Genomic DNA, 14,810 nt, shown 5'->3' with positions numbered 1-14,810 from the left:
ATACTTTAATTTACATTAATAATAATAATAATAATAATAATAATAATAATAATAATAAAGTACCTTATCTCAGATTTTACTTCGCTTGCCATTTCCTTCGAGAATTCCATTAAGTACTCGGCGATGTCGCTAGCCGTGAACGAGTCATGCCTCGACTGCTTGTCCTCCACACATGTTTGATTAACTATACTCTGAGCTCGCGAGTGATGCTGTGGCGTGTTCTCAGATGTGTTTGTTTCTGATAAAGCGTCATCTACTTTGGAAATCACTTCGCGGATCTCTGATTTGATTTCAGTCGCTAATTCCTTGGTCATTTCCTTCACGTATGCGCTTAGATCATCCTGACCCATATTCGTCGAGATAGGCGATGATCTGCCACCAGCTATCAACCTCTCAGTGTAATCGCTGGTCGATGAATACGAAGACGGCGGCGATGCCGGATTATGATTATAGTTTAAGGAAGAGATTGAGTGACTCGGACTGGCGGCAGAATCCAATTCTAAAGAGTTTAACTCCGTTTGACTACTGCAGCTGCAGTGAAGACGTCTTTGTTTCGATGAACCGTTCGACGTGCTTAGTCCCAAGCTAGTCAGAGTTTGCGGGCTCAGTGGAAGCGGCGGAATCGGCGAGGATGCCGTTGCCGCACCAGTGCGATTTCCCTGCATGTTACATCCATCGGTGGTGCTACCTAGAGAATTGCATCTCGCTCGCCCGGCATTGGTCGCTTCCATCAGTTCCCTCTGCTCTTTCGTCGTTCGAACGGTCGTTCGAGATGTAGATCCCAAGACTGAGGTGGTGACAGCCTCGCCTACCATAAATCTAACCGGCATTGGTGAATTTGGACATGTGGCAGGTGATCGGTGTTCAGAGAACTGTTCATTTTGATTCGGACTCTCCTCCTCGCTGTTGCTCGACGATGATGGTCGGTTTAATTCCGCCGTGGTCGTCATCAGAGTTCGCTGAACCGTGCTCAACGCCGGTAGACTTCGATGCCTCGGTGAGGTCGTCGAAATAGGCACATTGCCCGTACGCGGAATGTCGCTATTCAGCCGTCTCATGCCATTCGTTAACGTCAGACAGTTTACCAGACTATCATGACTGGTGGTGACGGTGCTCGTATTGTACTTATTCCAGGCAAGCAAGGGATTAAATGGCACATCCTGCTTGACGTTTTGCGAGTTACCCAAAAGCAGATCTTGTGCCTCGCTCGGCAGTATGAACCAGCGCAATGCTTCCATACGCTCGCACATAAAATTAAAACTCTTATCGATCTGCAACGGATATCGCTGTGCCATTTTACGAGCACGATTAAAGATGTTTCGGGCAGTCTGTAAGCAGTCACCGTAGTTCTGCGGGAAGACGCCAGCGCCGGAAGCTCGTCTCTCTGTAGCATTCATTCTTCCGTCTGTATATCTGATCGAACCCAACCATTTACGTTCCTTGAAAACGCTGTTAGTGTGATGTCGCCATTCGCCAGTATCGGGATTCAGCACGTACTGTGGTAGCAGCTTCCACCCTTCGGTAGCTACCATCTTAAGGGCTTCCAGTACAAAGGCAACTTCCGTCTCGTTCATAAAGTAAGGGAAGGACAGTCTAGCGAAGCCCGGTCTGAGACTCTCCGCGATGGTCTCCTCGGTACCGTTCTGTTGTCTAAAGTAAAATAAATTATATACACTCTGCATACACAACACTTTTATGAAAATAGAACCCTACGTCAAGTCGAGACCGAAAGCTGACGTAACGTCTATTTCTAGGCATGTGTCCATGCTTATGCGAAATTATACCGCGCTGAGTTTAATAGACGACTACTTTCTGCTCTGCTGATCTGTGCAATACGTAATCTTTCGCATCGCACGGATGACAATATTATTTTGTGCGAAGCGATGAAGTAATTAAAAGTGATATTATAATTTGAATAAAATCAAATTTTTCTCACCTACATTATTTGTGACAATAGACATGTTGGTGTAAAATATAATCGCGACATCAAATGGAGACTTTTGTTTGATGGATATCTTCTCTTTTTACATTTAAAATCAATTAAATTGAAGATAGACATGAGATAATAATAATTATTTAAACATATTGGATCATTCTATGAATAATACAAACAATTTTTTTAATCTCTATCCTATACAATTTCATTACATTTTTTTATAACTTAATCAACATAGATAGAAATATATTAAAGACGATTTGAGTATTTCTTTTAATCAAAATATATTATCATTCGAAAGATAGATTTAAACAATTTATATGCCTATAAAATGTTTTTTTTCCTTTTTTGTGCTCTTGAGATTTATCTTCTGAAGTATAAATATTGACATTTAATTCAGAAATCATTTTAGATAGTAACAAACTTAAAACATCTGTTTGAATAAAAATGATTCTAATCACCTCTAATGCCAAATATATCTATATTCCGCAGAGAATAAATTTTATCGAAAACAGTTTCCAGCTTTGATCTAAAATTGTATCCGAGGAGCGCGCTATCAGCGTTATTTGTGTCATCTATCCTTATTTAACGTCCAATAAATGATGAAGACAGAATGACACAAGCGCTAATAGTGTTTCCCCAAATGCATCATAAATATAATAAAAGAATTATATACCCTTCTAAGAGGATGCTTTCGTATTCCTTGGCTAGTTCACGGTCAATCCCCATTAGATGATGAGCGTAACGACCCGTACATGCACATCCTCCTCGTGCTTGAATACCGAAGACGTCATTCAGGACAGCGCAGACAAAGTTATGATGGAGAAATGTGCCGCGAGGATGGCGCACCATAAACGAGAAGATGGGCAGTCGTTTCACGTTGTACGAGGAATTGCCGAGTAGGATCAATTCCGGAATCGTGCGCACGTGGGCCAAGACTTGCCTGGAGAGAAAGCGATAATCATTAGTATCGCGTTGAACTATCGCAACACTATACGGATCTACGTACCAGAGATCTCATCTCAATTACGTGTGCGATACAATCAGCGCAATTGTACATTCGTAATCGCGAGTAAATTCGCACAAAGTTAATCCGAAGGAAAATTATGATCCATGGATAAAAAAGAGAGCCCCAAATAGCACTCTGAAGCTTTCTATGAATCGGCACTCGTAAATAGGAAGGCATTTACAATAAGAAATTATTTGAAACAATCGTATTTATTTCCTGGATGGTGGGAAAAGACGTGGGAAAGATGCCTTACACAATTCTTAAGCGGCCCCTATAGACTATCAATATTATTATATAATATTATTGATTTGGTGAGTATATTGAACTTCCAGATTGTTCGTTTTAAATTGTTTAAATATTGTATGAAATAATTGTACAATAATATTGAACGTCTAAAGATCGCAACATGATCGTTGTTTCGAACAAAATTGAAGATTTTATAACAGACAGTCTAGTCACAAACGATTTTGTTAAAATCTTATGAGAAAGAAAGATACATGTACTATCTCACAACTTACGGTCGTCTACAGCAAAGATAGTAAACCGTGAGTAAAAAATTGATTATAACAGAATGTAAAGAGAATAATTGATTACGGTCAATATTATTCTCTTCACATTCTGTGATAGTCGTTTTCTTAAACGACTTTCCTTTATATTCTGTTTTACAGTATAAAATCTTAATACTGTCTCACTGCAATATATAATCTTAATTAAGATTACAGAATAAGACAGTGTAAGTTAAATTGAAATGTATATACAGAAACAGTATGTACTTTCTACTTTTAGAGTAAATCATTTTAAAGAGTGAACTGTCACTTTTAAAGATAAAAATCGAGCTACTCTTTTTCAAGATTGACTCAATTTTTATTTAAAAAATTTTTATCTTTTGACATTTTCGATTCCAAATAATTTAAACAATACATATTTTTCTCTATCATAGGATTTTGACAAAATCGCCAGATTCTATTATAAAATATTTATAGACGTAATATAATCATAATATATATATATAATCGAAGCGCGATTTCTCCGCCTTGAAAAGAAGTGCACTCACCGAGAGATCTTGTCCTGCCGCGCGACGATCGCCCTCGGCGTGACGTTCTCCTTCAGCTGGACCGCCAATCCGCATCGAATGCTCTCGACTACACCGGCGGTTCCGCTCTCGCCCCGCAACTCAGGATCACGATGGTAGTAATGGGAGTCCCTCATATCCTCCGGCTCAACGTCCTCCCGTAGGAGCCACCGTTTGGTCACCAATATACCGGGCGATTGTACGCCACCAATAAATTTGTGGCCCGCAAAGATAATCGCGTCCTTGTGCACCGCGGTCTCCTCGACACCAGGTAGGTGTGGATTCATGTCGATCGGGACGTACGGAGCTGAAAAAACAACATCGATAACATCGTGGCATCGTGCTTTTTATCCCCGATACCAAATCGCTTATCATCTGTCTATTACGTAACATCGAGCGCTTATATGTATATGTAAAGGATTTTAGTATTATAGTACCAATAATATTTAAGTTATCTTTATTACGAAAATATTTATTTTACATACATCACACACGGTGAGAACACGTAATTCGTTGGTACACATTGAAACCAGTAACAAAAAATCTTCAGCACAATGCAGAAAAGTTAGTGTGTACATAATTAGTTTAATTCTTATATAACTAATGAATGTATAATTAATAAAATTTTTGTATAGTTAACTCAATATTATTCACGTGATTTCTTTTTAACGTAATTATTCGCGCGGAATGTTTCTAACACATTTTATATATATTATATATATATTGTATATCTCAATTTTCATAATTCTTTTGATAATATAAATTAATTACTTAATTTACTTTCTTCCTTTTAACGGTTATCGTGAACGAAGAATATTTTCATAATAATAATTTTAAGCTATACTCTTATTACAAAGTCTAGAAAAACTCATTATATACTCAAAAGACAAATTAATTTTATTTTGAAAAATGTTATAAAATTAATTGAAAAGCAACTTTATATAATAAGCAAATTGAATTTGTTTTAATTTAATAATCTTGACTGAAAATTAAACTTACTAAGATCAGAATATATTTTGAATTTTGAGACTTATGATGAACTTACGAGTATAATAGATTTATGGATAGATATACGAACTTTTGAAATATTTGAAACAAATAATAAAATTATTTGTGTATACAATATTTTTTGTTTGCACATAATTATTTTAATGTTCCAAAAATTATATATATATTTTCAGATCTATATTTAACTAAATTTTTAGATACATCAGCGAAACCGTTCTCTCCGTATAGTTTGAAGATTATATGCTATGGTAATCGATTACGACCGATCGGATAGTGGTTGATTTTGCGTTTTGATCGATCATTACCTGCGGTAGTGTAATCCCATACACTAAGTGCACCATATTGATGAAGCAGGAGGGTCGTCGCGACGTCATCTGCCAAAACCCCCGTTATACAACTGGCAGCGCTGAAGCATCCAATCATTTGCGCAACGCCCTCGCTCCGCATTCTTGCGAGGCCCCGTTCGAGATCATTCAGATCCAAGAAGCCCTCTCGGGTCTCGGAAACTCGTACTATCTGTAAAGACAATTTAATTGCTCCATCAAAAGACTCGCCGCTCGACAACGGAATGACGAGCGTTTCTGCAATTAGACGACTATGAACAATCAAGCGTCAATCCCCGACTATACTAGATTGAGAGTCATTTTTGGATTATAGTGCGCCTTGAAAATATTTATACCAAACGTCTCAAGGCCTCCACGAAATTTATTAGACGAATTCTTCGAAGTCAATATCCAACTGCTTGTGTTATATTCGAAAATACGTATTTGTGACAAAGTAAAGACATGTAGAGATATAGAAATATCACACATTTATATTTTACAAACGAATTAATTAATCCTTGGTGGTTACACGACGATTTCCCAGTCTTTTACACACAATAAGCCTGTTCGTACCCGGGGTTAATTTTCATCACTTTTATAAGTTTACAAAAATTATTAAGTAATTCTTACATGTACAATATTTTAACATCTTTAGAGAGTATTTGGGTAAGCATTATAAAAAAATAAAAGAATGTTCTTTAAAACTGTTGAAATAAATTTCACTCTGAAGAGTGAAATCTTTCTTAAACATTAAATTGAACTACTTTTTTCGAGATGGAAAGGTGGTAAATTTAAGGTATTTTTATTAATTTTGTTCACTGTTTTATAATGAAATAAAAAATAATATAAAATGTTCGAAAATTTTACAAAAAATAATTTTTACAGATATTCTCTTCATAAAAATAGCCACTCTTACGTTTAATTAACAATTAAATTAGTTGCCTTTGAAAGACGTTAGATAATAGAAGAAAAGCGGCACGTATATCAGGGTCGCGATGAGTAGGTGGAATGGCCGCTCGCGTAAAACGATATTAGGCAAGCTGCCAAAATTCAGGCTAGCTACGCCGCATTTGTTGCGTACCGTACGAATCTCTTCACGCATCTCTTACGGCCATCACGGCCCGCTTTAACGATCCACTTCGCCGTCGCTGCATTTTACTGCCCGCCCATGCTTATCCGGCGCTCGAATCAGCCGCACGGCTTTTCCACGCAAATTTATCTGCCGGTCGTTCGCTTACCTTGACATCGAGCTCGCGCCAAGGCCTCAGATTGGCGTGATGTTCGAATGGGCCTACGAAGACCACGGTGGACTTGGAGAGATCGAGATGCCGTAAAAGTGTGCGAAGGGCAGCGGCGGTGCCTTGACCGGTGAACAGGACTGCATCCTGCTCGCTAGCCCCGACCGCGTGTCTGACAATGTCTCTGGCCTCATACCTGCAACAATAACGAACGTAAATGTATGGAACTGACCTTCGTGAAATTGGCGATAAAGGTCGATATTAATAATCATTTCTTGTTTTAAAACTGTCTTAATCCCTGAAGAGACTCTATATGTATATTGTAATCTCGATCAAATTTGAAGACATTATCTGTTGAAATTATTCAATTCTATCGACATCGTCTGAGATCTGATGTACATAATAATAAATAGGTATGCTATATAGAAAATAGTCAAAATAAAAAAAAAAATTATTTAGTATATAAATCACTTATTATTGTACAAAAATTGAACTTAAAAAAATTAACACGGTTCCAATAAAATCAAGTCTGAAGAGGTTAAACATTATCTTAAGATACTAAGGTGTAGTTTTCTGATTAGTTCATGACATCTATTTTTAAGACTGTCTTAATTATTTCTTATATTCAAGACTTAAGGCAATCTTAAATATAAACAATCATGAACACCGGCCAAGAGTCCGTTGGCGCGATCTTCCTCGCGTGTGTAAAGTTGGCACTTCATCTTTTTGCAAATTTCGATGCAAATTCTATTTACTCACGTAATAATTCCTGATAAGTTTTAGAAATAGTTCTTCTTGGAAGAAGAAGCTGTTGACAACGAAATAGCACTTCCGTTACGAGTTAGACGAATAACGCGATCGCTGATTCATAATAATAAAGCTAGATGTGTATCGGACACCTTCGAGTATTCATGAACTGCGACGCGTGTAAGTTCGTTTGACTTGGACGACTGACACAGAGTCAATATGGATTTAGCGGCGTATGACGTGTTGTGAGACAAGATACATAGGTCGAGGAAAGCGATGCACACCTTACAGTTTGCATAGTTTCCATCAATTTCGCGTTAATCGTAATTAACTAGGACTCGATAGTATGGCGATAATGCGCCACTCAAAATAGTTAATTATGTCAATTTCTCAAATGTTAATTTAAGTACTCGTCTTACAACATGAAACATCTTTATCTGATTGATATCTCCTTTTATTTAATATTTAAGAGAATTTATACAAGAGATGTATAGAATATTAATATTTAAAAAAAGGATGTATACATGCAGATCAAAGATTTAAGATCGTTAATAATTGCGTACTATACGAAATCAAATAAAACTCATAATTTAACACGTTTTTATTATTTTTTAAATTAATTTTCATTGTTTTATGATAAAATAAAAAATAATATAAAATATTCAAAAATTTGTTATTCATTAATTTTTTCTAGACGACTTTTCCACATCTTTTCCCATCTTCTAAAATAATTTAATAGCTCAATTTTAGAAAAGAAAAGACTATTATATGATCGTAACCTACTTTCTTGAAGTTAAACAATGTTCATCATAATTGTAAATATCATTCCTATTTGCTTTCAAATTAAAAAAATATTGAGCAAGGCATGAATCAAACTTTTAAGTAATGTTTCACCGAAATTTTTTACAATTTTATGTGATCTCTCAAACTTTTAGTCGATAGTGTAAATATAAATAAATTCTAGGTTGCGATTGAATGTCACGCTCCACTATATACAAGCTAATAAATTATGAAATAAGAGCGATATACGTCTCAAACGATGCTGTTATTCATTGGAGATAAATAACATCAGCAATCTCATGAGACAGGCAGAGATTGAAATTACGGGTCACGGTAATTTATTGCATATTGTGTACATAGCCTCTGAATGTGTCATCCGCCACAATAATGAGACCATCGTGTACATCGTCATCATTATCGCAGTCTTTTCGAGAGGACCACCGAGTAAGCATCACGGTTTCCAGCGAAAAAGGGGTGAATATTGATCTGGGGCATCAGCGTAGAGGAATCAAACGGGGGAATCGAGACCATTTCGTGCACCCCTCTCCGCTGCCACCCACGATCCGATCCATGTTTTCTGTCGTACCGTCGCAAATGAACAGGAACATATATCCGGATATTTTTTTATTGCAGAAGGATTCAAAACTGATTCTAATTATTATAAACAATGTTTTGCTTAAGATCCATTGAAGTCAGGTATTGCAGTACCTGGGAATTAATCCACAATCTGTATAACACAGTTATGTTGATTAGAACAGGAGCAATATTGAATAAAAACTTGTTAAAAAAAACCTCCTAAACTTAATCCTTCAAAGATTTTATAAATTTTGTGTTTTAATTTAATTTTAAACATAAAGGAAATCAAGAATGTTTATTGTTGATAAGGACATTAAAAATATACATAGACTTAGAAATTGAATTCGAAATTGTTGGAGGATTTATATTTCAAGATCAGTAATCCATAAATTTCCAATCTCACTTTTAAACAAGAAAACATGGTTTTACAATTAGAGTCTGGATTTCACTATGATTCAGCCTATACGCCATCACCTAGGCTACCCAGTTCCACAACTCATGATCAATTCGCTTAATCAAAGTTCAATTTATTTCTCTCATATTTATTCTAAAATTGGGAAGAGATGAGCTAAACCTCGGTTAAGAGTTAATTGTGAGTTGTGGAATTGGATCCTAGTCGGAGACGAGATTAAAAAGTGATCCGGTCTAACGTTTTCCTTCGAACTGTCGCCACGAAAGTTGTCAGCGATAACGCTTAGATGACGGGTGCTTCGTCATTGAGTGACTTTTTAATCGCGACGTCGATTAAATTTATGTCGCGACCGAGAAAGTTTCCGGCGGGTATCTTTCGGAACAATATGACGCGAGCAAAACGACATACGCGGGCAGACTCGCTGTCGCGACTCGTAACTCACTGCTTATCGGACGTGGAATGTCGGATTAGAAATCGCGACGGACGATAACTCGATTTAATAGCAGACGCGTCGACGAGAGGAGTGAGTGTTCCTCATTTCAAACGAGTCAAAGCATAAACGTCGCGCCTAATGCTATATTTGCATACAAAAATTAATGCGAGAACACGCGGTTGAAAATTCGTATATCGACAATACCGCAGTGTCCCAGTTACATTGAAATGAAATATGAATAAGATTAATTTATAGCTTGAATAAGTGAGTGAGTGAATGGATGAGAGTGAACGAGAGAACGTTTTATTATTCGCCAGAATGAGATCCTTTCACGAGCAATCGACTGACGAGAGGAGGAAATTAGATTACATTAATGAAATAATAATTATGATCAATAATATAAAATGGAGCCTACATGGAGCATGAATTAAAAGTTAAATAGAACGGGATGAATGAAAAGTTTCATTTATAGCGCAAAAATAGAAAAAAGGGCAAAGAGAGATACAAAATTCATAAATGAATTAAACTCTCATCATAATAAATTAGAATAAAATAAACGTTTCTTGATCTCTATTCGTACAAAGATAAAACGATTTTGTTGAAGTATCCAAAAATTCCTAATAGATCTAAAAATAATTTCGTTGAGTTATCATGATATAAAAAATCATGTAGAAAACTCAAGCATGATGAATAACACTGCAAACATTTTTTTTTACATTCTAGCAACTAGTTCGAACGTTTTAAATAATAATTTTGACTCAACAAAATTGTTTTCAGATCAATATGTAAATTTTTAGATGCTTTAACAAAATCATTCTTTCCCTGTACGATTCGTACACACGATTCCAACGAAAACGGGACTCTTCGCAAAGCAGTATTTATTCTTCTGAATGAAAGACGAAGATTTCTCGAGCCCATTATCGCTTACCTAAAAAGAGAGGATTGTAGACTGCAGATGGACGTGGATGCCCGAGTGTCGCCCAAACATGGCAGCACCTCCTTGGCGATGTAATCTTCGAGGAACTGTAGTGACCTTCCCGAGGCGGTATAGTCGCAATAAACCACTGAAACACAAAGTGACGATGGTGAAAGGTAGAAGTAAAGAATAGCTTTATGCTTTTGCAAAGTTTTCACCGAAATTGCGAAAGTTTTGTTTTTATTTGTTACTTTTGAGGTTGTTTTTATTTGTTACTCATCGAGTGAATTGCCTTCATCATGCGTTTTATTTTATCGCAAATACTCCGAATTCATCAGAAATTGCGAAGACAATTATTAGCTAATTGCTCTCCTAAAATAATATATTACGCATGATTTGAAGAATAAAGAAATAATTTTCGAGGAATAATTAGGATTTAATAACGATATTAATTAAATCAAATCAAAAATAATAATTAGTTTTTTTTAGATACGAAGATATAGATTAGTTTACATGAGAAGAACAAATATAATAACGGATGATCTTTTTTTGAGAAAGGCATCTCAGCACACAACACTGCGCCAATTAACATAAGCAAGACCAACAATATTAAAAAAATTTTGCAACAATTGTAAAGCTGCTTTCTCTGCTAAACACAGTTAATATAAAGAACGGACATCGTTAGGTAATGAATTATTGAGTTATTTTAGTCCAGAAAAAGATATTTTCATTTAAGTTCTACATATATAATTCCGATTATAAGTTTCAGCTACTCGACTCACACGACTATACTTGCGCGAAGACGCAATTCGACGTCCGCGAGCGAAAAGCGTGGCAAATACAGAGCGATCTATTTGAGGATAATACTTTGTATGTGTCGAGGCGTTAAAATATCTGGCGTAAACTACAAGAAGCGTATTTCTGTCGCTATTTCCAATCTTTATCCAATTGAGTTTACAAGGGGGAAAACGGCAAATTGTGAACGCAGATTAAAGTCAATGTCCAGAGCGTCGACTTGTAATATACCATTTTGCTCGTTCAGAATATGTTACCCGGTATCAAACCCCCTTCTTCTCCCTTCCGATAGAAAAATGCCGATAGAACGATCAAATTGCACGAATCGCAGGCTATGCAAATTTATTCTCGACGTGAAATTTGTCACATCTTCATAATTACGTCACGCGATTCCAACTTCCTTGACCAGGCATCGAAAATCTCGCTGATTTTTATACGAGTGCGAAACGCGATGCGATTGTAGAACGTGTATATTGGAAATATCCAACATATAAAAATACTACAGGACGATTTTACTAAAGTATCTAAAAAATTTAGTTACGATATAGAAATTCCATGATAAACAATGCTGCAAAAGTTTTAACATTTTGCAACCAGTTTAAACATCCTACTTAATTATTTTTACGGTCTTATACAAAATTATTTTTTTATATATCTAGCTAAATTTTTTAGATATTTCAGTAGAGTCGTTCTTTCTATTTAGGTTTAACATTGCGCATGAATGGCGGGAAATATAATTTTGGGGAAATCAATTTTTGATTGGTGGAGAATTTTTAATAACGACTTTGTATTGAGACTTGAAATTTAGGATCAATTTCTGATTGGTTACGAACGTCGTCATTATTTTGAACATTTGCACATCAATGAGAATGTTATGTACATCTGCAGTATTCTTACATCATAAAGGTTTCATCGAATAACGTAACAAAAGTGTTTTCAACATATGTCCTTGTCTGTTTGAAATCTATCTATGCGCTTGCTATAGATGACAATCGTGTACATTTGCCTAACTTGACGCGATACATACCATACCTTTGTAATATTATAATAGAACTTCAAAACTGTTAAAGACCTGTAGACAATCGATACATCGCAGTCAAATAAATAGACAAGGACAGATATGGAGACAGCGATATGGTATAAATTAAGACTATAGCACACAAAATGCATAAGCATAGTATAGCGTAAAACAAATGAGCATCCAGCATAAAGTTGTCGTATTGATTTACATAACATTACTCATTGATCCATACGATCTTATGCTAGCTATGTGATGCTTATGCATTTTGTGTGCTACATCCTCAGTCATGGCACTTTCAGTATATACGAGTATTCTAAAAAATATGAATATAGATTTAACACTATTCAGTGATTATGTAATTCTCACTCTGTTGGTGTTGATACAAATATCAATAATACGAATTTAACATTATGAGTTTTAAATCTATATCATGTTAGTACTGATATTAACACATGTGAGAATTATATACATAAATCCTAAATACAATACTTCGCATACTTCTTCGAGAAATTAGAATTAGAAGCATAACGTAATTAGTTGTAATATTTTTTAAATATACAACCTTATAAATCTAACATTTAATTTAATATATTGTTTTTACATTTTTTGCATCGTGTGTATTACGAGATATCATATACAGGGAATAAATTCACACACGTATTCTTTAGAATATATATTGTTCTAAAAACACGCTGCTGATTTACTACGAATTCGCAATTCAACCTTTGCGACCTGATATCCGCAGTGCAGTGTATAGCAACAGAAAAAAGAAGAGCGGAGAAAGCCGCTGTTTCCCTCGGTCGAAGGACAATGGGACTGCCAAAATCTACCGTACCGTAATCCCTGGAATTCCTGGGGTACAGCGACAATCCATTAATTATCGCTTAGAATCCACTCGCTCCGGCAAGCGGAGCGTGCGAGCGATTTTTCTTTTTGCGCGTGTGCAAATCGAATCGCCGGGGGAAAGCCAAGGTAGGCGAGGGATAATGACTCGCAGGTGTTTCTTACGAAAGCGCTTGATCGACAACCGGTCGTGGCGCGGCGAAATTACATATACGCGCTCGCTCGCTCGCTCGCTCGCGGGACTTTCGAGAGCTTAGGCACGGTATACGCGTGTAATTCCTAATACATCTCTCTCTTTGTTTATACGAGCGACGGCGAGACGAGGCCGGGAAGCGGGCGATTCGCTGACTCGGCGACGGACATCTCATCGTGACAATATCGAGTTCTGTCTCGAGCAGGTACTCGGTTTGTTTGCTCTCCGCTCCGCCGCCGCGCCGTGTCTAATTGCACAGGAAAACATCGTGAAAATATCCCGGAGATTGCCATCTAACAGTTCCTCACAACGATCTCTTTCCTTTTATTTTTCCTTTATTTTTAATTCAACTGGAATCAGCAGTAAGTCGAGGCGGTAATCGGCGTCGGTGACGCAATTGCGATCACAAGTGCTTATTATCTCTTAATACACGATCCGAGCACGGGATACTTTTCTATCTCAAGAGGAAAAGCAGAGCGTTCCAAAAGATATTTGTATCCTTGGCTGCATTCGGTAGAAAGAGTTGTAAAAGCGAGGAGATAATCACTTTGTGGGACCCGAAATCAATATAAAATCCATATTAAACCTCATACATAATCCGATAATTACATATGCAATCACGAGAAATCTTTGTGTAATATTATGTAAGAAAATTATTTGTAATTAGATGAAATCGTACAAAATCAAATAAAATCATGTAATCTACAGAACAATATTTCAGCTAGTGATTACTTCCTCGGTTGTAAGAGTCTTCAATATGATTGGTACGTGTCCTTAGTTCCTCTGTATAAATCAATTATATTAAAGAATTTTACAACAGTCGCAAAGCTGCTTATTCTGCTGAACGAAACCATTGATTGCGCAATAATCGATTTTTCGCATAAAGAAAAACGTGAGATTGCCAAGAACGGAGAGACACAGCGTTTAATTTATTTATCTCCGTGGATCGAAATGAGCGGGTGGCTGATAGCTCGCAATTCGTTCGCTGTTTGCGGCTTTTGTTGAATTATATCCGATCAGAGACGGGGCATTGTTTCCTGTCATAAATGACGTCAGATATTATGAGAAAACGCCGCTCGTAATCAATGCTTAGGGCGAAGTACGCGATCTGTGTCGATAAAACGGAATGAACATTGTAGTCGCATGGGAACATACCGAGTCAACTATACTTTCAGTTCAGCCGACGATAACCGATTTCGCGGAAATGATTTGAATGCGTAACGAGGCGCAATCCGTGGAACCTTATGTCATACCTAGAGCATATAGAGTCACAACGTTAGAAATAGTCAGTGCTATAAAAGTATCCAGATGTACTAGCTCTGTATATAAATTTAATTTTTTCAATTTTTACAGGGCAAAAGCAATTGTTATTTACAAACTTGGATGTCCAAAAAACAATAAATATTTTGAAGACGGATTACATGTAACATTTTAAGACAAGTCTGATATGAAATTGCTATGATAGTTTTCAAATGAAAAAAATTCAAAAATTATGAATGACAGAGCTA

General features: G+C 36.5%; 1 protein-coding gene across 1 annotated transcript in view; it reads right to left on the bottom strand.

The window, feature by feature from the left end:
• The window catches only part of LOC108776612 (uncharacterized), an 84,141-nt gene that overhangs the window by 4,237 nt on the left and 65,094 nt on the right, over positions 1 to 14,810 (bottom strand). The window contains exons 2-7 of the mRNA XM_018543281.1: positions 10,463 to 10,598; positions 6,587 to 6,782; positions 5,331 to 5,541; positions 4,000 to 4,324; positions 2,613 to 2,879; positions 64 to 1,650 (exon numbers count right to left, since the gene is read on the bottom strand). Coding sequence (XP_018398783.1) covers positions 64 to 1,650; positions 2,613 to 2,879; positions 4,000 to 4,324; positions 5,331 to 5,541; positions 6,587 to 6,782; positions 10,463 to 10,598 — 2,722 coding nt within the window. The remainder of the gene's footprint in view (positions 1 to 63; positions 1,651 to 2,612; positions 2,880 to 3,999; positions 4,325 to 5,330; positions 5,542 to 6,586; positions 6,783 to 10,462; positions 10,599 to 14,810) is intronic.

The sequence above is a fragment of the Cyphomyrmex costatus genome, unplaced genomic scaffold, assembly GCF_001594065.2.
Source record: "Cyphomyrmex costatus isolate MS0001 unplaced genomic scaffold, Ccosl1.0 scaffold364, whole genome shotgun sequence".
Lineage (NCBI taxonomy): Eukaryota > Metazoa > Arthropoda > Insecta > Hymenoptera > Formicidae > Cyphomyrmex > Cyphomyrmex costatus.
The sequence above is the reverse complement of the archived record's forward strand: the minus strand, read 5'-3'. Positions and strand labels throughout refer to the sequence as shown.